The sequence below is a fragment of the Staurois parvus genome, unplaced genomic scaffold, assembly GCF_062004578.1.
Source record: "Staurois parvus isolate SC_StPar_1 unplaced genomic scaffold, SC_StPar_1.0 ptg000946l, whole genome shotgun sequence".
Classification (NCBI taxonomy): domain Eukaryota; kingdom Metazoa; phylum Chordata; class Amphibia; order Anura; family Ranidae; genus Staurois; species Staurois parvus.
This window is the reverse complement of record NW_028318742.1, coordinates 1,716,728-1,742,838: the sequence shown is the minus strand read 5'-3', so window position 1 is coordinate 1,742,838 and position 26,111 is coordinate 1,716,728. Positions and strand designations below refer to the sequence as shown.

Here is a 26,111-nt window from a genome sequence, read left to right as displayed (position 1 = left end):
TCTCTATTGTAAGTTTATTATTCAAAAGTTTTGAAGAATGTTATTTCTCAGCTGAAGGTATAAATCAACAGCAGAATAGGGGTCTCAACAGTAGAACAGGGGTCTCAACAGCAGAACAGGGGTCTCAACAGCAGAACAGGGGTCTCAACAGCAGAACAGGGGTCTCAACAGCAGAACAGTGGTCTCAACAGCAGAACAGGGGTCTTCAGCCGTACTCCAGGAACTCTCTTCTATAATGAGACAACACAACTCAAAAACAGTTTGGTCACATGAGTATCGACCTTTTGGAAGGCACTCTTCTTTGCATATGACTACTTCATCTGCATCAACAGTTATTATTGTATTCACTGCACCATGGAGTTTCTTGATACAGATATAGTAATACAGGCCTTCCGTCTGAGCTGTCCTGTCTTTTGCATATTGTGAGAATTCCAAATTTATACAGCTTCATCAAGTTCGGCCTGTAATAACAATTTTAAGAATTAGGGTCTACAAGGCAAATAAAAAAAATATCAAACAAAAGCTTCCCATGCAACAGGCAAATTAATGTGCTTGTTTGTCAAAGAGATCATATCCCCCCCTTATGTATTATACATGGAGATCATATCCCCCCCATATGTATTATACATGAAGATCATATCCCCCCCTTATGTATTATACATGAAGATCATATCCCCCCCTTATGTATTATACATGGAGATCATACCCCCCTTATGTATTATACATGGAGATCATATCCCCCCTTATGTATTATACATGGTGATCATATCCCCCCTTATGTATTATACATGGAGATCATATCCCCCTTACGTATTATACATGGAGATCATATCCCCCTTATGTATTATACATGGAGATCATATCCCCCCCTTATGTATTATACATGGAGATCATATCCCCCCTTATGTATTATACATGGTGATCATATCCCCCCCCTTATGTATTATACATGGAGATCATATCCCCCTTATGTATTATACATGGAGATCATATCCCCCCCTTATGTATTATACATGGAGATCATATCCCCCCTTATGTATTATACATGGTGATCATATCCCCCCCCTTATGTATTATACATGGAGATCATATCCCCCCTCATGTATTATACATGGTGATCATATCCCCCCCCTTATGTATTATACATGGAGATCATATCCACCCTTATGTATTATACATGGAGATCATATCCCCCCTTATGTATTATACATGGAGTTCATATCCCCCCTCATGTATTATACATGGTGATCATATCCCCCCCCCCTTATGTATTATACATGGAGATCATATCCCCCCTTATGTATTATACATGGAGATCATATCCCTCCTTATGTATTATACATGGAGATCATATCCCCCTTATGTATTATACATGGAGTTCATATCCCCCCTTATGTATTATACATGGAGATCATATCCCCCCCTTATGTATTATACATGGAGATCATATCCCCCTTATGTATTATACATGGAGATCATATCCCCCCTTATGTATTATACATGGAGATCATATCCCCCTTATGTATTATACATGGAGATCATATCCCCCCTTATGTATTATACATGGAGATCATATCCCCCCTTATGTATTATACATGGAGATCATATCCCCCCTCATGTATTATACATGGTGATCATATCCCCCCCCCCCCTTATGTATTATACATGGAGATCATATCCCCCCTTATGTATTATACATGGAGATCATATCCCTCCTTATGTATTATACATGGAGATCATATCCCCCCTTATGTATTATACATGGAGTTCATATCCCCCCTTATGTATTATACATGGAGATCATATCCCCCCCTTATGTATTATACATGGAGATCATATCCCCCTTATGTATTATACATGGAGATCATATCCCTCCTTATGTATTATACATGGAGATCATATCCCCCTTATGTATTATACATGGAGATCATATCCCCCCTTATGTATTATACATGGAGATCATATCCCCCCTTATGTATTATACATGGAGATCATATCCCCCCTTATGTATTATACATGGAGATCATATCCACCCTTATGTATTATACATGGAGATCATATCCCCCTTATGTAGTATACATGGTGATCATATCCCCCCTTATGTATTATACATGGAGATCATATCCCCCCTTATGTATTATACATGGAGATCATATCCCCCCTTATGTATTATACATGGTGATCATATTCCCCCCCCCCTTATGTATTATACATGGTGATCATATCCCCCCTTATGTATTATACATGGAGATCATATCCCTCCTTATGTATTATACATGGAGATCATATCCCCCCTTATGTATTATACATGGAGTTCATATCCCCCCTTATGTATTATACATGGAGATCATATCCCCCCCTTATGTATTATACATGGAGATCATATCCCCCTTATGTATTATACATGGAGATCATATCCCCCTTATGTATTATACATGGAGATCATATCCCCCCTTATGTATTATACATGGAGATCATATCCCCCCTTATGTATTATACATGGAGATCATATCCCCCCTTATGTATTATACATGGAGATCATATCCCCCCTTATGTATTATACATGGAGATCATATCCCCCCTTATGTATTATACATGGAGATCATATCCCCCCTTATGTATTATACATGGAGATCATATCCACCCTTATGTATTATACATGGAGATCATATCCCCCTTATGTATTATACATGGTGATCATATCCCCCCTTATGTATTATACATGGAAATCATATCCCCCCTTATGTATTATACATGGAGATCATATCCCCCCTTATGTATTATACATGGTGATCATATCCCCCCCCCCCCTTATGTATTATACATGGTGATCATATTCCCCCTTATGTATTATACATGGAGATCATATCCCCCTTATGTATTATACATGGAGATCATATCCCCCCCTTATGTATTATAATGGAGATCATATCCCCCCTTATGTATTATACATGGTGATCATATCCCCCCTTATGTATTATACATGGAGATCATATCCCCCCTTATGTATTATACATAGAGATCTTATCCCCCCTTATGTATTATACATGGAGATCATATCCCCCCTTATGTATTATACATGGTGATCATATCCCCCCTTAATCTCCTCTTCTCAAGAGAGAATAAATTAAGTTCCTCTAATCTTTCCTCATAGCTGAGCTCCTCCATGCCTCTTATCAGTTTGGTTGCCCTTCTCTGTACTTTCTCCAGTTCCCCAATGTTCTTTTTGTGAATCAGTGCCCAAAACTGAACTGCATATTCCAGATGAGGTGTCACTAATGACTTGTACCGGGGAAATGATATCTCTCTCTCTGGAGTCTATACCTCTCCTAATACAAGAGAGGATTTTGCTCACTTTAGAACCCGCAGCTTGGCATTGCATGCCATTATTAAGCTTGTGATCTACCAGAACTCCCAGATCCTTCTCCAGCATTGATTCCCCCAGTTGTACATAGCAGTAAATATATTATATTAAAATTACATTTTTCCATTTAGAGCTTATAAGGGAACTAGCCTCATATATTTGAAAAAAAACACTTACCTGTATGATGTTTAAGAAGCAGAACTGTATGAGGTTTTTATTGAGGAGGTCTCCTGTAAAAAAGCCATCATTCTGAATATTTCTAAAAAGGTTTATCCAGAACTGTACATTCTGTTTCCTCAGTACACTCCACCATCTTTCAATTATTTAATTTGCTATACTTCTTCCATACAAAAAAACTTATCTCTGCAGCCCAATTGTCTGAGTGTGAGCGCCTTAGAAATTTCTGCGTTTGATATGTCCATTCTCTGTGCCAAGATCAGCACGTTTCCTTTCTGGACAATCTCCAATCAGAGTTACAGCATCAATAAAATAATTAGCAACTATTTTGGGGTTGCTATTGATAGTAAAGGCTTCCATCCATACAATATGACGACTGTAACCATCAATGCAGCCATTAATTGCAATGCCATAAGGTTTTAATTTGTCATAAGAATCAACATGACAAACTGCATTTGGACCTTCACTATGGTAGCGGCATCTCAGACTTCTGACTTTCAAACTCAAATTTGGACTTTTAATCAGAAATTCTGACGTTTAAACTCAGAATTCTGATTGAAATCTCGGAATTCTGATTTTTAATCTTAGAATTGTGTTTAATAAATTTTACATGGCCCAATTTAGTAATCTCAGAATTCTAACATTCAAATGCAGAATTCTGACTTTCAAACTCAGAAACCTGACTTTAAATCTTGGAATTCTAATTTGTAATCTCAGAATTGTGTTTAATAAATTTTAGCATGGCCCAAATTTGTAATCTCAGAATTTTGACTTCCAAACTCAGAATTGTGTTAAAAATATTTTTGGGATGGCCCCAGAGCTCTTCCATATTTTTCAATTGATTTTTTCATTAGATGTCACACATTTGACAGGGTCATGAGCTCTTGAACGAGTACCCTATTAATGATAAGAAAATAGAAAAACAATTTCCAGCATGTTTGTTTCTTCAGTTTTGATGGTGGCATGAAGAGTGCCTGCTGCAATGGACAGACTTTATTATGTGAAAACCGATCAGCTTATTGACCTGAATTTTCATTTGTTTTTCTACTCATCTATGGCCAGGTTTAATAGTGGAAATACAGAAAGCAATTATAACCCAGCAGGGATCCTTCTAACCTTTCACACTTAATTCAACATTAAAGAAAAAGCTTGGGGCTATACGTACACCTTAGCTACTAATATAGAAGGGGCAACCCACACAAACTTGGGTGGAAGTCAAACCCATAACCCTAATGCGACAGACATGACTGCTGATCACACTAGTCACTGTGCTTTGCTTTCTTAGTGTAATTAAAGTGGATTTTCCAAAACCAAAAATAATATTAAATGATCCATTTATAAAATATTAGATAGATGAATGTCACAAGAATTTGCCCAGCCATTACACAATCTGATGGTAATTTGCTAAATATATTGATTTCCTTTGATAACCAGCTCCTTCTCATGGCCATGATGTGGTATTTTTCCTGAAATACCTCAATCAAGAAAATACCACATTATGGCCACTAGATGGAAATGATGATCATAGGAAATCATTCTATGAAGCTTCTATTAAAAATACGATCAGACTTTGTCATATCAGGGTGAATGTCACAATCACATTTTTTATAGACAGACCCTCTAAACATTAATCTTTTCCAGCCTATTACTCAGTCATATTTTTTTCAGGGAGCAAGTGACTTTTTTTTGTTGCTCACTTCCATTTTCTCCATTTTCCATGCCTAGATGAGGATTTTTTTTTTTTTCTTGTCCGCAAATGTGCGAAAAAAGAAAAAACCCGTAAGTGAATCACAAAAAAAGTGCAAGTGCAAAACACCACACGAAAAAGTGCACTTAGGGGTGTGCTTTGTCCTTCCCCCGAAGGGGTTGGGCCTCTACCCTGATTCCCCGGGGCACGAAGCTCCTGACAGGGACAAGGTTCCCATTTGGTCCACCTAGCCAAAAGGCCTGGCGGACCATCGTTCCTTGTGGCCAGCCGAAGCCAGCCACTCAGTACTTGGTCAGGGGGCTCTCCCGGAGAGAAAACCCCCTAGGGACAGGGGAGGAAGGAACCAAAAGGCCACACATCCTCCCCCTAGACTTCAGGGCAGGCCCAAGGACCCATACCCTCCATCCTGTGAGGAAATAAAACACACACATAAGAGTGAAAGTGACAAAACGTGGGAGAAATAATAAATAAATAAATAAAAAATAAAAAAGTGGTTGTGCCAAATGTGCACAGACCAGGCCCTAAGGCCTGTAGCAAAAATGCCTAGGTGAAGATAATGTACTCTCAGCCCATCAACCCCACCTTCATCCTCCTACAGTCCACAATCGTCACAACGGTGTGCGACGTTCCTGGGGGCCATCTTGTGTATGGGAGATTCTCTATGCTGTTATCTGCTGCTGACTGTGGGATCTCTGGAACTACCCTGGTGTTGTGACGATTGTGGATTCATCTTATGCAATTAAAATGCTGATTTTTATCTTAAAGAATGTGAGTGGCCTGGTACTTGATTATTGATATAACCAAGTGTTGCAGTATTGCGCTATGTTATTCTGTTTTTCCCTACATTATAGTGAGTAATTCTGGAGAGTGGAGTCTGGTGATCCTGGAAATTGGAGGTTGGCATTCCTTTGGTGGAGTGGAGATCTGGAGGCATACTTAATGGGTCTAGGATCCCAAAAATACCTAAAAGGCGTTTTTTTCACCATTATCTACACCATTATCTATCACCATCTACACCTCCTCCCTTGGCAAACTCATACACTCCCACGGCTTCAACTACCACCTCTACGCTGACGACACTCAAATTTACCTCTCCACCCCTCTCCTCACCCCCACTATCTCCGCCCGCATCACTCACCTCCTAAACGACATTTCAGACTGGATGTCGCTACATTTCCTCAAGCTTAACCTCTCCAAAACCGAGCTTCTCGTCTTTCCCCCTGCCCACACCTCCCCCATCCTATCCATCATCACTAACAACACCACCATCAATCCCGCCCCGCAAGCCAAAGTCCTTGGCGTCATTCTTGACTCAAACCTCTCCTTCCAACCTCATGTCAAATCACTTACAAACACATGCAGGCTCCACCTCCGCAACATCGCCAAGATACGCTCCTTCCTTACCTCACTTACCTCAGACACCACTAAACTACTCGTACACTCCCTGATTATCTCACGCCTCGACTACTGCAACTCCCTCCTCACCGGCCTACCCCAGTGCAAGCTCTCCCCGCTTCAGACCATCCTGAACTCAGCGGCTAGACTCATCCACCTCACCAACCGCTCCACCTCTGCCACCCCCCTCTGCCTCTCCCAATTGCCCAACGCATCAAATTTAAACTTCTAATCCTGACCTACAAAACTGTTCACAACACTGCCCCTGACTACCTCACCAACCTGATCCCCAAGTACCGACCTACCCGTACCCTTCGCTCCTCACAGGACCTCCTTCTATCCTGCTCCCTGGTCTCCTCCTCCCATGCACGACTGCAAGACTTCTCCAGGTCCTCCCCCATCCTCTGGAACTCACTGCCCCAATCCATCAGACTGTCGCCTTCCCTCCTCACATTCAGGCGCTCCCTCAAAACCCATCTCTTCAGGGAAGCCTATCCCACCCTCACCTAACGGCCATTCTCCTTCATTCCTCCCACCACTTCATTCCCCTCAGCCACTTCCTACTGTACCACTACCCCCTCCCTCCTAGATTGTAAGCTCGAAAGAGTAGGGCCCTCTTACCCCTCGTACGTTGTTTGTTATTGTTGTACTGTGCCATGTATTGTCCCCCCTATTGTACAGCGCTGAGCAAACCCTTTGGCGCTATATAAACTCGATGTAATAATAATAATAATAATTATCTGGTGAGTGCGGTATATATTGTTTGAGCACTATTTTTGGTGGATGCACATTTCTTTGGAAAGAGGACTTTCTGAGTTTTTTTAAAAGATTTTTTCACATATTTTTTTCACCTATTTTGAAGTGGGACTTTTGTTCTATTCATAATTTTATTAATGTTATTTATATATGTCATGATCTAACACATTACATAATATTTTTTAGTGCTGTTTGTGTTGTTTAGATATTTCTTTACAACTTACCTTTTCGTGGAACGGGTCCGGTGTCACCCCGTATAGGTTGCATGCCGACAATCCCCGCAGGATGGATGGGATCTGCGGATTTAGCATAATGGATCGGAGTCCGATCCATTATGCTCCCCAATCTGCAGATCCCATCCATCCTATGGGGATCATCGGTTTCGTGGAGTGGGTCCGGTGTCACCCTGTGCGGTTGGTGTCACCCGGTGCGGGACGCACCCCCCGCACCTGCCTCGGGGGCGCCATTGCATGGAAGACAGCGCTGGACTCCTTGGATTGGTGAGAACTGGTTTCTTACAAGTCAGCAGCTACAGTACTTGTAGTGGATGACTTTTAATTTTCCCAAAGCCAGGTGAAGTTCCTACCCAAGTGAACTAAGTAATCAGTCGAATCAATAAGCACTTCTCAGCTGTGGGTAAAAAAATGAACATTCGCAGTAGGCTTCTTCCTCCTTCCCATTAAACCCTTCTTTTCTTGATACTTACAGTTCGTTAAATCTTGGCTGCTTCAGTGCAATGACCGGTTGTGTTGTTGGAGTTGATGGAGGATTTGGGAGGGTCCCGTATTTTCTGTTAAAGAAAAGCAAAAGTTAGTACAACTGAACAATCTATAAAAAAATGTAATAGTAATGTACTTCTGCTCCTGGCACTGAAATGTCAAGGTAAATACATATAAATAATAACATTTGTATAACAGTCATATACTTACGCTTTAAGCGTTTTCAAATTCAAACTTCTTGTACAACAAAGGCATTCGGCCTTCTTCCTAGGAGAGAAAGAAAAATGGAGGTTAGACTTTTTTTTTAATTTTTTGCTATTATGATACTAATAAAAATGTAATACTTTCCCGCCTCCTTCCTGGCAGCCCTTTAATTGGTTCCTAACGCTGGGAGACAGGAGAGACTTTCCGATTATGTAATCACTGTGATTGGCTCTCACAGAGGGGTGACATGATCGGAAGCCTCACCCTCCGACTTTTGATCATAAACAGAGATCAGGAGCTGTCTATGACAGCTCGGTCACTGAACTGCAGGGATCAGAAATTAGAAAGAGATGGCAAGTTAATGGCATCACTTACTCCCTGAAAGCAGCGGCATCATCATCCTCCTCTTCAAGGTCTTCAAAGTGCTCCATCAGTTCCTGGTGACTTTTCTTCCACTCTTTCTGCTGTTCATTTGCATCAAACTCCATTTTCTCCAACTGTAGAGTAAAGAAATGAGAAAGGTGAGAACAGAAATACAAGTAAATGAGTGGTTTTAATAGCAGGGGCAGGGCAAAGCTTGACTCTTACAGGAAAAGTCAGGATTACCATATATCTTCCACTCTCTATATAGCGCCTTGAAAAGTATTCATACCTCTTGAAATTTTCCACATTTTGTCATGTTACAACCAAAAACATAAATGTATTTTATTGGGATTTTATGTGATAGACCAACACAAAGTGGCACATAATTGTGAAGTGGAGGGAAAATGAGAAATGGTTTTCAACATTTTTTACAAATAAATATCTGAAAAGTGTGGCGTTCATTTGTATTCAGCTCCCTTTACTCTGATACCCCTAACTAAAATCTAGTGGAACCAATTGCCTTCAGAAGTCACCTAATTAGTAAATAGAATTCACCTGTGTGTAATGTAATCTCAGTATAAATACAACTGTTCTGTGAAGCCCTCAGAGGTTTGTTAAAGAACATTAGTGAACAAACAGCATCATGAAGGCCAAGGAACACACCAGACAGGTCAGGGATAATGTTGTGGAGAAGTGTAAAGCAGGGTTAGGTTATAAAAAAAATATTCCAAGCTGTGAACATCTCACGGAGCACTGTTCAATCCATCATCCGAAAATGGAAAGAGTATGGCACAACTTCAAATCTACCAAGACATGGCTGTCCACCTAAACTGCCAGGCCAGGCAAGGAGAACATTAATCAGAGAAGCAGCCAAGAGGCCCATGGGAACTCTGGAGTTGCAGAGATCCACAGCTCAGGTGGGAGAATCTGTCCACAAGACAACTATTAGTCAAGCACTCCACAAATCTGGCCTTTATGGAAGAGTGGCAAGAAGAAAGCCATTGTTGAAAGAAAGCCATAAGAAGTCCTGTTTGCAGTTTATGAGAAGCCATGTGGAAGACGCAGCAAACATGTGGAAGAAGGGGCTCTGGTCAGATGAGACCAAAATGTAACTTTTTGGCCTAAAAGCAAAACGCTATGTGTGGAGGAAAACGGACACTGCACATCACCCTGAACACACCATCCCCACCGTGAAACATGGTGGTGGCAGCATCATGTTGTGGGGATGCTTTTCTTCAGCAGGGACAGGGAAGCTGGTCAGAGTTGATGGGAAGATGGATGGAGCCAAATACAGGGCAATCTTAGAAGAAAACCTGTTAGAGTCTGCAAAAGACTTGAGACTGGGGCAGAATGGCAAAAATGTCCCTCTCTATATGTGCAAAGCTGGTAGAGACATTCCCAAAAAGACTTGCAGCTGGAATTGCAACGAAAGGGGGTCCTACAAAGTATTGACTCTGGGGGGCTGCATACAAATGCCACCACACTTTTCACATATTAATTTGTAAAAAAATTTGAAAACCATTTATCATTTTCCTTCCACTTCACAATTATGTGTCACTTTATGTTGTCTATGGCATAAAATCCCAATAAAATACATTGATGTTTTTGGTTGTAACATGGCAAAATGTGGGAAATTTCAAGAGGTATGAATATTTCAAGGCACTGTATTTAGGAGTCTACTTATTGTTTATTGACAATCGTTTTAACTGGTTATCCTTGATTATCCATTTTTTTTCATACAGTATCTCAGTGAAAATGTCCAAATTGGGCCCAAAGTGTCAATATTTTGTGTGGCCGCCATTATTTTCCAGCACTGCCTTAACCCTCTTGGGCATGGAGTTCACCAGAGCTTCACAGGTTGCCACTGGAGTCCTCTTCCACTCCTCCATGCCGACATCACGGAGCTGGTGGATGTTAGAGACCTTGCGCTCCTCCACCTTCCGTTTGAGGATGCCCCACAGATGCTCAATAGGGTTTAGGTCTGAAGACATGCTTGGCCAGTCCATCAACTTTACCCTCAGCTTATTTAGCAAGGCAGTGGTCGTCTTGGAGGTGTGTTTGGGGTTGTCATGTTGGAATACTGCCCTGCGGCCCAGTCTCCAAAGGGAGGGGATCATGCTCTGCTTCAGTATGTCACAGTACATGTTGGCATTCATGGTTCCCTCAATGAACTGTAGCTCCCCAGTGCTGGAAGTACTCATGCAGCCCCAGACCATGACACTCCCACCACCATGCTTGACTGTAGGCAGATTTGGACAACAGCCATGCAGACCAATTTGATGCAGTGTGCGGCGTATGGTCTGAGCCCTGACAGGCTGACCCCCCCCCCACCCCTTCAACCTCTGCAGCAATCCTGGCAGCACTCATACATCTGTTTCCCAAAGACAACCTCTGGATATGACGCTGAGCACATGCACTCAACTTCTTTGGTTGACCATGGGGAGGCCTGTTCTGAGTGGAACCTGTCCTGTTAAACCGCTGTATGGTCTTGGCCACCGTGCTGCAGCTCAGTTTCAGGGTCTTGGCAATCTTCTTATAGCCTAGGCTATCTTTATGTAGAGCAACAATTCTTTTTTTCAGATCCTCAGAGTTCTTTGCCATGAGGTGCCATGTTGAACTTCCAGTGACCAGTATGAGAGAGTGAGAGCGATAACACCAAACTTAACACACCCGCTCCCCATTCACACCTGAGACCTTGTAACACTAACAAGTCACATGACACCAGGGAGAGAAAATGGCTAATTGGGCCCAATTTGGACCTTGTCACTTAGGGGTGGACTGACTTTTGTTGCCAGCGGTTTAGACATTAATGGCGGTGTGTTGAGTTATTTTGAGGGGACAGCAAATTTACATGTTATACAAGCTGTACACTGACTACGTCACATTGTAGCAAAGTGTCATTTCTTCAGTGTTGTCACATGAAAAGAGAGAATCAAATATTTAAAGAAATGTGAGGGGTGGACTCACTTCTGTGAGATATTGTAAATGTAAGGTTTGTATAACTTAAACTCATTGACCTAATAACTTTATTTCCTATGATTGTCAGCTTCATCTAGTTTCCATAAATACCTAAAACAGAAAAATTCTACATTATGGCCACTAGATGGAGCTGCCAGTCTGAAGAAATAAAGCTATTAGCCAAAATACTGGGTAAACTTGTGACATTCACCCAGTGATTTTTTTTTTTTTTTTTTTACGCTAATGCTTTTTTGTGTAGCAGCCCTAAAGACCTAGGGAGCTGGCCAGTGCAGTGATATGGGAAGACATATGTGCTACCAGGGGCGGACTGACCATTCGAGCACTCGGGCACTGCCCGCGGCACCGGGGTCAGTAGGGGGACCCATGAAATGCCCCTGGTACCTTTTTATAGGCTTTTTTTGAGTGTGGGCAAGGACACAGGGGCCCCATGACCCCCTATTGCCCGGGGGCCCCATGAGTTGTCAGTCCGCCCATGTGTGCTACATAACTATACGAGCAAATGCAAATGAAAAAAAATACTTACCTTCTTTTTCATCTCTGCATTGTCTTGTTTTGTTTTTTCCATGGTGACCTTCCAGTTTTCATCCCGGCACCTCATTTGTTCATCCAGCTCTTTAATCATCTGCTGGAGCTGCAGAGTGGTAGCATCAAAGGCGTTTTTGTCCAATTTTGCTGCAAGGTCCTTTCTGTTGTCAGCCTATATGGAATACAAAAAAAGGAAATGGGGTTAAGACCAGGGCTTTTTTTTCAGCAGGAACGTGGGGGAACGTAGTTCTGGCACCTCTAGCACAGAATGTATGTACTGGCAAAGGGGGCTTAGGTGTGCTGGAGGGTCTATTAATGCTGATTGCTGAGGACCCATTGTAGCTGGGGGGTGTAGTGTTGTTGGTGTGGATCTATTGTTGCTCTGGTGTTCTTATACTGTTGGGGGATCTAATGCTGAGGGGGAAGGGTCTATTGATGTTGGCTACTGGGAGATATTTTGTTGTTGGGGGTGTATTGTGGTCCCTGGGGAAGGGTCTATTTTTGTTGAAAAGGATCTATTGTTGCTGTGGGGGTTTATTATCATTAACCAATTCCATACACATTACTTAACACCAGAAGGTTATACTTAGCTCTGCAGTACTAGGAGGTAGATAAGGGGCAGAGACAAGGGTCAGTGCTCCAAGGTAGGCCAGGCATGAAGACAAGGGGTGACTCAGGATGGTGTGGGGGGGGGGGGTACCTGCACCTTTTCTCTGAGAATAAAAGCCCTGATTAAAACTGATACAAAGGTGGAGAGACAAATAGAAACTATGCTAAATGTAACATAATGCTTATTTTAAACATCTACATCCATTGTTGCTCATGTCAGAGATATAAATGAATGGTCCAGGTACTTGGGGTCAGCTAGAAACCTAATACCTTCATAGGCCTCTAGTAAGAGAAGAGACTTGATGTATCTCTGCTCTAGTTTCACTATCACTTACAGGTCCCTCCCCTCACTCTAACTGGACAGTGAAAGGAGAAGCAGCACAGTGATCAGCTCATCCTTCTGTCACTCTGCTTTCTCTTTCTATCAGAATGTTCTTTGTGCCACATCTCCCAGGCTAAACTTTGCTGCACAGGGACTGCAGACATGCGGATACCAAGTCAAATTGAGGTATTTACATCACTTATAAAAAAAAACCACCATGATGTATTAATGATTACAGAACTGCATTAATGTGTGCCTTTTATATCTGCCTGGATTCAGCTTTAATTTGCGTATTCCATGCAGAGATAGAACAGTCCTATAAATATGAATTGTGGTACAATGAGAAAATAGAATAAAGAACTGACAAAAACGTACATTTCGTTCAGTGTGCACTTCTAGTTCTATGAGGTTGTACTCCAAATCTGACAGCCTCTTGAAAATGTCCTGACAGATAGAGAAAGATGATATTAGTAAGGACAGCATAGGAGAGAACATGAGAGAAAGGGGGATGGCGTATGTGGATGAGACCGGGAAGGGGGGTTGGATCAGGGGCGGACTGACAACTCATGGGGCCCCCGGGCAATAGGGGATCATGGGGCCCCTGTGTCCTTGCCCAAACTCAAAAAAGCCTATGAAAAAGGTACCAGGGGCATCTCATGGGGCCCCCTACTGACCCCGGGCCCTTGGGAGGTGCCCGAGTTTCCAAATGGTCAGTCCGCCCCTAGGTTGGATACGCCAGCAGAAGTAGGATAGAAGGACTATAGTACGATAAGACACATAGGGTGAGGAAAGCATGATGATAAATAATAGGGGGACTCAATGGGGTTGATTTACTAAAGGCAAATAGACTGTGCACTTTGCAAAGTGCAGTTGCACTCTGCAGGTGCAGTTGCTCTAGAGCAGTGGTCTCCAAACTGTGAATGTGGCCCTTTGCATGCCTGTATGGGGCCCTGGGGCACTGTTCTTCTCATTGATATGAGGCAGTATTCCTCCGACTGAAACCAACAATAAGTTACCATTCCTCCCACAGACACCAACTGTGGGATACTATTCCTCTTACTTACACCAATGATGGGGTACTATTCTTCCCACTGACACCAATGATGGGACGCTATTCCTCCCACTGATACCAACAAAGGTTGTACTATTCCTCCCACTGACACCAATGATGGGGCACTATTCCTCCCACTGACACCAACAAAGGTGGTACTATTCCTCCCACTGACACCAATGATGGGGCACTATTCCTCCCACTGACAACAATGATGGGGCACTATTCCTCCCACTGATACCAATGATGGGGCACTATTCCTCCCACTGACACTAACAATGGGACACAATTCCTCCCACTGATACCAATGATGGGGCACTATTCCTCCCTATAATACCAATGATGGGGCACTATTCCTCCCACTGATACCAATGATGTGGCACTATTCCTCCCACTGATACCAATGATGGGGCACTATTCCTCCCACTGATACCAATGATGGGGGCACTATTCCTCCCACTGACACTAACAATGGGACAATATTCCTCCCACTGATACCAATGATGGGGCACTATTCCTCCCTATAATACCAATGATGGGGCACTATTCCTCCCACTGATACCAATGATGGGGCACTATTTCTCCCACTGATACCAATGATGGGGCACTATTCCTCCCACTGATACCAATGATGGGGCACTATTCCTCCCACTGACACCAATAATGGGGCACTACTGATCTTTTATTGAAAAGAATCAAGCAACAAAATGTTATGCAAAAGTAAAAAACATAACCATAGTACAGTCATACTTCAAAAGAAAACAAAAGAAATGCACATCCATGTTCAGAATAAATACAATATACAGTATACATAATTAACTACCAAAACTTTCAGACTATAGAAAACTATTTACATAATGCAGCAGAGAGTGCCTTAGAGGCACAACCCATCACCTATGTACGCAGCCATTTTTCAAAAATTAAGCATCAAGGAAAAAAGGGTGATAAGAGACAGACAGCCACACCCCGGAAAGAGACTCCTGGTAGTCAGGGAGGCTTGAAACCCTTCCATGCCTTCAACCAGGCCCCCCAACCCCGCATGTCTCTCTCAAGCACCCAAATCTTCCCCACCTAATGCAAAATGTCACACACCACCACCTGAACAGGAAGGATTTTATGCCGAGTGGTGACCTGACACTGTGCGTTCCAGGTAAAATAACGGACTACTAGGCTAACTAAAAAAAGTGTATCCAAACAAAAAGCCCCACCAGTGTTGAATGCTCGGTACACCCTCTCAGCATAACCCAGCCTAAAGAGGAAAGGAACACTAAAGGCCCGCCCCACCTGTTTTTATACCTCTATGTTAAGAGCGCAATGAAGCATAAAATGGTCCATAGTCTCCTCCTCACCTGCACACTCCTCCCAAGGACAACCACGATCCATCTCACTGCGATATTTCAAATTGCCCCGAACATACAGTTTCTCAAAGAAGTGAGGTTTAGGATACTGTAGAGCCTCCCATGGAGGCCAGATCCCTAAATTTAAGGGGGACTTTATCCAAATTAATCAGTCTTAACCCTTCCCTCATAATTTCACCTGGGCAATCCCTTAAGGCCAGTGGGTCATGAAAGACTTTACTCAAGACCCGGTTCATAAGGACTTTCCTCGGAGCAGATCTGAGATCTACAGCTGACAATCGCCACTGCCACAGCAACTTCAGGCACGGAGAGACGTAGGCTGGAAGCGGACCACAATGATCTCTGAGATTTTTCACTTGGCCAACTTCCCAAAGTCATAGAAAAGGCCTAAACCAAGATCTAAACATGCCTGTCTATCCAGGAGTTTCCACTGCAAGCATATTACCAATGTTAAAGTTGAGAGAAAGCAGTGAAAAGAAAATAACTGGGTTGACCATACCTAAGCCTCCCTCCCTCCTGGACAGATAGGGGACATTCCTCTTGATGAGGTTCAGTCTGTTCCCCCCACAACATCTGGAAGAACACATTAGATAATCTAGCATAGAAAAACACTGGCAAGATGCAGACAAACCTGACATTCAAGAAGATTGTAATCAGGTAAGTCTTAATCAAATCTTTCCCTCAGAGATAGCTTCCATCTCTTCCAGCTGATCATCCTAGTATTGGCAACTTCCAGCCTGCCTTCCCAATTTTTAAGGTCATATTCGCCAGTGTCGCAAAAGTGGGCATCAGAGATGGACGCGGTTCAACCATTTTGGTTTCAACCTCCATCTTGGCGAAGGGACTAACCATCCTGAAATATATTTTCCCTCATCCTCCCCCCTTTCCTCTCTGTTCAGCCACAGCGACATCTGGTTGTGGGTCACTGGCAGGCTAGAGCAGCAGGGGGCCCAGAGCTACAAAGCCCTCCAAGAGAGACAGAGCCTCTCTGCCCAAGAACCTGTGTAATGTCTCACCTAGTAACAGAGATAAGGCAGCTTTCCCAGGAATTGAAAGAGGTTTTAACCTCATAAAACCTAGCAGCGTAGGTGACAGAATTAAATGAACATTCCTCAAATCAATTTTTATCCTATGTCTCATATCTTGGAATATGAGAGACAAACATAAAAGCCAGACATATCATCGGATGGGCGATGAGCAGGCAAATCATTTAATAGGTCACTCAACTTGTTTTGCACGCTCAGGGAAGCAGAAACATAGATCTCGTGAACCGTGCAGCATATAATTTCATAATTCATATCTAAATAATCCTCAGACTTGTTTGTGTAATAATATACCCGCGTGGGGACTATCACTCGTGCAGCTAAGTTACAGACCAGAATATGAATTATGAAAGATGTTAGTTCTAATTTAGGGTTCCGCCCGACGATCCCTCCCTAAACAGAGTATTGGTCAGTTACTCAGAGCCACCCCCCTGCTGGGACATTTTAAAAACAGGCTAGCAGGCCTCAGTGAGTTAAGTTAAAGACATCTGCCATTTTAACATCAATACCACCTGGGGAGACCCTTTCGCTCTGCAACTTGGATCTGCTTACATCAAAGGCTTAAATGGCAAGTAACTTAACCCTTTAACTTCTCCTTGTTATCTCTTTGCTGTGCTATGGTTCTTTGTGTGTATATATATATTTTAGTTACATCTTTTCTGTAAATATTTTTATTGCACCCGTTTGACCTTTTAGTAATAAATCTCTCTTTCTGAAAGTGTTGAACTGTTTCTATAAGCTCTCAATTGCAATTTACGAATCCCTGCCTTTTAAGAGAACGCTACTGTTTGTTTTAACCTCTGTATAACCGGCCTGCGGACCGTTTTATACAGACAATTATTTCAATCATTATAGTGTTATAGCTGAACCCCGAGTTCCCTCTTTCTCTGATAAAAAGGAGGTGGTGGCAGTGTGAAGAAGGGTTAGTTGCGTAATTAACCTGACCCAGTAACAAGCGCATTCAGGCTGCCGGTACATAGATTGTTGTCCATTAGCTGAAAAATAGTTGTGCAGGGTGTGGCATTGTTACGCCCGTCACATCGCGGTTTTAGATTGGCCAGTCCTTTGGTCACAAGTTTGGTGAGAAGGTCCGGGGCCTGACGCTGCGATCGTGACGTATTTGGAGGTCGCGATCGTGAGATTGTCGCATGTTGGTGGCGGCGATCTTGCGATCTGTGACAGCCGGGTCCAAATTCAATGCCTAGTATCTTAATTTTTTCCTGGTGCATTGGAAAGGCGTCCGGGAGATCAAACACCTCACCTTCCTTTCCCATCCAGAAAACTTTACTCTTATCCTGATTGATCTTGGAGCCTGATGCTTCAGAGTAGCGTGATGTCAGAGAGACCACCTCCTTTGCTTCATCCGTCCCAGTGACAATCACTGATACATCATCCACATAGGAACAACCATCAAAAGGTGGCTCACCAGAGAGCCCCACTGGTATCCCACACAACTTGCTGCTCTTTCAGCTCCTGATGAAGGGGTCGATTGCAAACACATAGAGCAGGGGACTCAGAAGACAACCCTGGCGGACCCCAGAGCAAACCTCAAAGGACTGCCCAACCCAACCATTAACAAGAGGGAAGCTTGTTGCCCCCTTATACAAGACTTTCAACCAATCGACAAAGCAACCTGACAGGCCATACTTACTAAGGAGCAGCCACAGGTACTCATGGTTGACACAATCAAAAGCCTTTGCCTGATCCAATGCCAGCAAATACTTTCCCCAGCCTGCAGCCCTGCACTGCTCCAGGGCCTCCCGGACAGCTAACACCGCTGTAAAGGTGTTCCTACCCTGGACCGAACAGTGCTGATGGCGAGAAAGCAAAGACTCTGCTACTGACAATAAGTGCCAGAAAAGTATGTTTGCCAGCACATTTCTATCGATACTGAGAAGGCTGATGGGGCGCCAATTCTCAATCATCGAAGGATCCTTACCTTTTGACAGAAGAATCACAGCTGAGTGCCTCATGGAAGGGGGAAGAGTCCCCTCAGCAAGGCAGCTACTAAATGCGGGGCCAGAGTAGACTTAAAAGCTTTGTAAAACACACGCTATCTGGTCCAGGTGACTTTTTGATGGCTAGCTGCTCAATTGCCCTCATCACCTCTTCAACTGTGATCACCTCTGTCAAATTAATCAGTGGAACATCTCCACCATTTAAACCTGGAGTAGAGTCCAAAAAGCTTTTCATCTTGCCACGATCAAGCTCTTTCCTCCCAAGAAGTTCAGCATAAAAGGACCTTTCGCAATTGCTTCAACTCCGCTCTGAGTTTGTAGAGCTTGTCTCACTCTATATTCAGGACCTTAATCCCGGTCACCAATCTCTCCCGAATGGACTCCGTGACTCCATCTTCACCAGGGGCAGATAGATCAGCAGCCCCGGCTTGCACTGAGGCAGACCTGTCAGCCCAGGGGATGGCTGCAAGCTCCCAGCAGGAGAAGCCCCGCTGGCCTCCATGGCTTACCCAGGAAGGGGCCAGGAGAGCTGGGAAAGATTTCACCACACTCCCCTCTCACACACAGCAGCTGAAGCACCTTCAGAGCACCTGACAGCAGGAGAAACTCCTCCCTCCTGACACACCTGTGCCCAATGATGGGGCACTATTCCTCCCACTAACACCAACGATGGGACACTATTCCTCCCACTGACACCAATGATGGGGAACTATTCCTCCCACTGATACCAATGATGGGGTACTATTCCTCACACTGACACAAATGATGAGGCACTATTCCTCCCACTGACACCAATGATGGGGCACTGTTCCTCCCACTGACACCAATGATGGGGCACTATTCCTCCCACTGACACCAATGATGGGGCACTATTCCTCCCACTAACACCAACGATGGGACACTATTCCTCCCACTGAAACCAATGATGGGGTACTATTCCTCACACTGACACAAATTCTGAGGCACTATTCCTCCCACTGACACCAATGATGGGGCACTATTCCTCCCACTGACACCAATGATGGGGCACTATTCCTCCCACTAACACCAACGATGGGACACTATTCCTCCCACTGACACCAATGATGGGGCACTATTCCTCCCACTGACACCAATGATGGGACACTATTCCTCCCACTAACACCAACGATGGGACACTATTCCTCCCACTGACACCAATGATGGGGCACTATTCCTCCCACTGACACCAATGATGGGACACTATTCCTTCCACTAACACCAACGATGGGACACTATTCCTCCCACTGACACCAATAATGGGGTACCTTTCATCTCACTGACACAAATGATGGAGTACTATTCATCCCACTGACACCGATGATAGGGCACTATTCCTCTCACTAACACCAATGAGGGGTCACTACTCCCCCCCCCCCCACTGACAGAGATGATGGGGCATTGATCCTCCTCCTTCTGACCACAGGCACTATGTAAGTTGATTTGCACTGAGCACCAAGCCTGAGACATTGTCTACTCCCACTGACACTGGGGAGTTTTCTACTCCCACTGGCCACAGTCTGGCCCCTCTAGGGTCTTAGGGATAGTAAACCTTCACTTTGTTAAGAAACCTTGGAGACCCCTGCTCTAGAGCTTAGTAAATGAGGTAAAGCTTCCCTTTGCCAAGAATACCCAATCACATGCAAGGAAAATTTAAAAAAACAGCATTTTTGGTTGCACATGATTGGATGATGGAAGTCAGCAGAGCTTCTGCTCATTTACTAAGCTCTGGAGCAACTGCTCTTACAGAGTGCACAGTCTAATTTCTTTTAGTAAATCAACCCCAATATCTTTACTTACATCTCTGAGTTGTTGGTCTGTCTCCTCCGTTGACTGTAAGGTGTCATCATGGATCTTATTTTCCTAAAAGATGAAAACAGATTGTTAAAACACAAAGTTGGAGCCATAATTACCTTCTAGCTACTAAGGAACTACAAGCCCACACATCATTGAATGCCAAGTGTGCATCCTATTCAAATTTTCTATTTCTTTATGAACTAGTCACCTAAGCTGAACCTCCAAAACTATAAACCAATCCTAATACTCTATTAGGACTCATTGGGGGGCACTTATTAATACAAATTTGCCATTTTCTGAGGTTTTGTGTTATATAATCATATTCCCTTCAGTTGTAGAAACAATTCCTTATTGTGCATCTCCATTTTATACTGCGATGCAGCTATTTACTACTTGCAACTGCTTGTGACTTCAGCACTATTTCTTGACAGCTCCATGTCAGCACAGCTGGGTAAGGGTCCTGCCACCCCCGCCCTCCATGCTTCCAGGACCTAAGACCAGCCAGGCAGAGGAGCACATGGGAGGAAAAAAAGGGGAACGCCGAGGCTGCAGGTGGGCTCAAATGTATGAGTTAGCCCCGGTTCACATATATGCAGCCATGCGGGCTGTGTTTTGCACAGGCACGAGAGCCCATTCATTTGAATGGACTCCTGTTCCCATGACACGAAGGGAAGAAGTCCCTGCACTTCTTCCGAAAACGCAGCCCACGCGTGAACTGAGGTTCCCAGTATGGTTGTGTTTTCCAGTGCGGGCGGCGTGCCTTTAGAACTAATGGCAATCGCCCGCAGGTCCACATTTCTCTGGGCGGGTGAAGCGGCTGTATGGATTTACGTGTGGATCTGCAGCGGCATCACCCGCACAGATGTGAACCTAGCTTAAAGAGCTGGCTGTCTGTCCATGCGTGTGGGTTTCATGCGGCCTCTGGTGTACTGGCTAAATGACCCACAATCCAGGGAGCCCTGCTGCTGGTCCTCGGGGTGGCATTTATCACGGTTAACAGCCTTGTCTGGGGGTCCGTTGGGTCCATGTGAAGTGGGCAGCGGTGTCAGCAGAGTCTCCTCTAGGCATGCACACCCACGCAGTGCCGGTGTTTACAGTCGGATGGTGGAGGTTTGGTGAGCTAAATTTAAAAATGCTTTTTATCCAAATAAATGCTGCATTGCTAGGTATTGTTGTGCCTTGCTTCCTGCAGCCACTGTGCATACCCCGAGATCCTCCAGAGGTAGTACTCTGCATAACAGGTGCACAAACCCATATGGAAGAAAAATATATTTGAAATATATTTTAAAATAATTCTTCCCAAATATATTAACATATGTTTGAAATGCAATAATTTTGGCCATATTACATATATATATATATATATATATATATATATATACACACATATATATATACACACACACATATATATGTATATATATATATATATATATATACATGTGTATATGTGTGTATATATATATATATATATATATATTTATTTATATATGTGTGTGTGTGTGTGTGTGTGTATGTGTGTGTGGATATGTGTGTATGTGTGTGTATATGTATGTATGTGTGCACATACACACACACACAATGTTGAAATGCGTTTTTATTATAAAATATTTTTAAAAATACATTTCAAATATACTGTATATCTTTAAGAATACACACTACAGTTTGGAATGCATTTACAAATATATGTTAAAATTACTTTTTTATATGTTAAAAAATTCTGAAGAATATATTTTAAAAATATATATTTTTTAAAATATATATTTTTAAAATATATTCTTCATATTTTTTATAATATATAAAAACATAATTTTAACATATATTTTTACATATATTTGTATGTAAAATGTAGATTTGTCTATTTTTTTTTTTTAGATACAGTATATTTGAAATGTATTTTTAAAAATATTTTTCAGATATTTTGTAATAAAAATGCATTTCAACATACGGTATATATATATGGACATATATTGAATATGGCCAAAATTGTAGCATTTCAAATATATGTTAATATATTTGGGAAGAATATTTTTAAAATATATTTTTCTCCCGTGTGGGAAGTAATACTTTGTGTGTTCACACATGACGTTACTTATTGGTGGCTTCTCATGTTTGCTTTACTGTTGTGCCTTTATGGCAACCCTCTCAAAACACCAGCATTCCCAGAGAAGGTAGAGGAGTCACCTGTGGATGACTACTGTAGCCAGCATTGCCTGCTGGGATATAGGACATCCTTTTATATTTCTTTGTGCACTCCAGTCTCTCAAAAAAAAAAAAAGTATGCGATGAGCCCACATTTCAGCTATCTCTGCCTTCACCGGCATACAGTGAGCATCCAACAATCAATTATATTTTTCTTCAAGCTGCATCTTGGTTGAAACCTACCTAAGGGATTGTTGTTTGTGAAATGGGATCTCCCATTAGTGCTGGACTTGTTTGCATCAAAGGCCTTCAATCAAAGTGGCCCCCTGTTGTACCTCTTGCTGAAAACTGCTTTCCTGGTGGTAATTACATCAGCCAGAAGAGTGTTCATATTGGTGGCCCTGGGGTTTAAAGAGCCCTTGCTTATGTTCATCCCAGATAGGGTGGTACTCATGCTGATGCTCAAGATCGAGCCTATTGTAAGTGGCCCTAGGACCACAAAAAGTCCTTCCTTCATCTTGGGGAGTACCCAAGAAGTTAGCCCATCAGATGTGGGCCAAGCTTTAAAATGTTACATCAAGGCAACATCTGGCATTAGGAAGTCAGAGCTCCAGGTGGAGCATGTAATGATTTCACGGCTTCCAGTAAAATTATTGCCTCTTGGTTGGTGAAGCTCATCTCCTTGACCTACAAGTTGAAAGTGTTGGCTGTGCCAGGAGGATCACATCACTGTCACATTCACCCAAGTGGCAGCAGGCTGGGTGTTCCCAGACACTATCTGCAAGGCAGCTATGTGTGGGGGTCAATATATACGTTCATGGCTAATTACTGTATAGGAGCAGTCTTAATGACAGTTGAGTTTGGCAGAGGCATCCTGGCTTCTGCTTTTGGTCAGAATGGAGGAGTGTGTAGCAGTATCAATCCCCTGTATGGCTAGTTAGTTCCCAGCTGTGCTGACATGGAGCTCTCAGGAAAATGGAATGACAGATACTTACAGTAATTTTCCTTTCCTTAAGAGCTCCATGTCAGCACAATTCCTACCCAGCTTGGTACGACTAGTTACAGAATACAGAGGCTGCATCTGGGCTCAGATTTATGAATTAGGTCCTGGAGCATGGGGGGGGCAGAGCCCTTACCCAGCTGTGCTGACATGGAGCTCGTCAGGAAGGAAAATTACGGTAAGTATCTGTCATTCAATTTTCTGTTTTCCGCATAAGAATTGCAAGCGCACTAAGTTACTCTGCAACTGAAATAGTTGCCTTTCACCGTTAGAAGCGATTGTAATCACTTCTTGAGTTAGCGCATCTGTGAGACGATGCACCTAGTTTACCTCCATGAATGATTCTGGTATGGTGTTAGAACTACAATAATAAATCGGTCACAATCAACCTTACCCTCTTTTTTTCCAGCTTCAGACAGTTTAGTTCCTGGCTCAGGTTTTGCAGCTTGTTTTCTGTAGCTTGGATCCTCTGGGATGCCTCTAAAAATACCTCGCTGTACTGATGGCTGGGTGATGGTGGTGGTTGGGAGGGTGGTGGACTGGGCACTTTGGTCTCCCCAGGGCTGCCACTTTCCTTCTGTTTTGTTTCCTGAAGAGAGAAGAAAAAACAGAATATAACCTCCCCCAGTCTGATCTCTGCTGGTTCTCCAGGCAGGTGGTGCCATGGTTGGGATTCGAACCAACGACCCTAGTGCTCCCAGGTGGAAGTGCTAACCATGTAGCCACTGTGCTGCACTATAAATATATATATATAAACCATGTAGCCACTGTGCTGCCATATAAATATATATTTATATAAACCATGTAGCCACTGTGCTGATATATATATTGTCACAATATAGGTGCTCTGCCAATGATTAATTTCTGCCTTAATCCCCTCACTTAATCCCCTCACTAATTCCTCGTGTCCAAACGAAGTACATCCTTAATGCATTCCTTACTGTCTTCTGCCAAATGTCCCCAAATTCAATTAACGTACTTCCCCCTCCATGTCACCCTGCCAAATGCCCCCATTTCCATTAACGTAATTACCCCCCACTGTTATCCCGTCTCCAGCTGTATGTTGCGGATGTCCCTGGACAAATGTTGCGCTCACGAGAAGCGTGGCCCATGTCCAGGGGGCATGCCTCGTTGCCGGGCGACGAGGCACACCGGCCCTGGCCCGCCCACAGTTGCCAGGACGACCGGAGAGCGTCCTGCATCAGCTTAAGAAGGCTGAAGCCGGGCTCCCCGATCATCTTCTCTGCCGCGCAGCCACTGAGGGAGCCCAGCTGCGGCGGGACCCTCGTTGCGAACTCTGCCTAGACCCCCAAAGATACGGGGGAAGACCGCACACGCCAGCCTGCCTGAGACCCCCAGCCAAAGGGGGAAGACTGCACACGCCAGCCTGCCTGAGACCCCCAGCCAAAGGGGAGAGATCGCACACGCCAGCCTGCCTGAGACCCCCAGCCAAAGGGGGGGGGACCGCACACGCCAGCCTGCCTGAGACCCCCAGCCAAAGGGGGGGAGACCGCACACGCCAGCCTGCCTGAGACCCAGCTAAGGGAGAGACACCACGCCTACTCCGGACTCCAACAGGTACCTGTGTCATACTATCTTACCCCTGGTAGACCAGGCACTCTGTTGGATCCGTGAGCGTATGCTTTACCCTGTTTTGCCTGAACTGTTCCTGAGCTGCCCCCCTACCCCCCCCCATTGGATTACATTCTGCTGCAGAGACTTTACCTTTGCACCGTGGGGCTGGACTACAAGTGTTTTGACCCTCTCCTTGCTGTTCCCCTATTGGCGAGGTCACCCTCCCTGCAATTTCCCCATTGAGTGACTGTCATTTTGTCTCAATAAAGCTTTGTGTGTTTGCCATCTGCTCCGTATGTTCTGTCCTGCCTACCCTCCGTCACATATATATATTCCCTCTCCAGATTAATCCTCAGGTCACAACAGTGGCATTGGATGATCTGGATAACGTAAGTGAAAGCAACGTCTTTCCATGTTTTAGCGATTGTAAATCTGTGAAAATGTCTGTTGTGGGTTAATCTGTGCCTTCATCAACTTGACTTCGTATCTTAATGCTATACTACCAACGTATGCAAACCATTTTTTCTCCCTGCATGTATTGAAATCTAGCGTCAAAAGGGGTATAAAGCTCCTCTCAAGTAACATGCATAAGTTCACTTTAAACTTTATCATTACTCTACGTTACAAGTCGCACTAATGTGTTATCATTTTAATCAGCTGACTTTGAGGTTTATATTTTGGAGTAAATGTATAGGGGGGGGGGTGTAAATTATGTAAACACAATGTTGGGAAAATCTACAAAAAAAAAGCTTCCCTATCTAATTTTTTACTAAATGTATCCAATATAAATTAAAGGGGAAAAATATATACATCCAAAATTGCTAAAGAACAAAAAAAAAACAACAAAACAATATATAATATGTTGGGGTAGGCTAAAAACAAAAAATAAAATGGGGGGGTTTGTCCGACTTCTGGTATGTGACAGCTCTCTTTCTGTGCTCCATGCTTCCACTTTCATCCTGCTACATAATCCTTCTCAGCCAGTGCTGCTACCACCTATCTAGACTACTTCTGCGCTTGAGAAGTTCCCCTGCGGAGTTTGATGATG

General features: G+C 43.5%; 1 protein-coding gene across 1 annotated transcript; it reads right to left on the bottom strand.

Annotated features, from left to right (window-relative positions):
* LOC149441804 (uncharacterized) lies at positions 1-24,479 on the bottom strand. Its single transcript, XM_089656873.1, has 10 exons — positions 24,468-24,479; positions 23,883-24,077; positions 20,350-20,412; positions 13,497-13,565; positions 12,189-12,362; positions 8,699-8,820; positions 8,330-8,386; positions 8,107-8,190; positions 3,542-3,594; positions 1-461 (listed from the first exon to the last, which is right to left on the bottom strand). The coding sequence occupies exons 1-9, from the start codon at positions 24,477-24,479 to the stop codon at positions 3,579-3,581; spliced, it is 792 nt and encodes a 263-aa protein (XP_089512999.1). The 3' UTR covers positions 1-461; positions 3,542-3,578.
* Between the last annotated feature and the right edge of the window lie 1,632 nt (positions 24,480-26,111).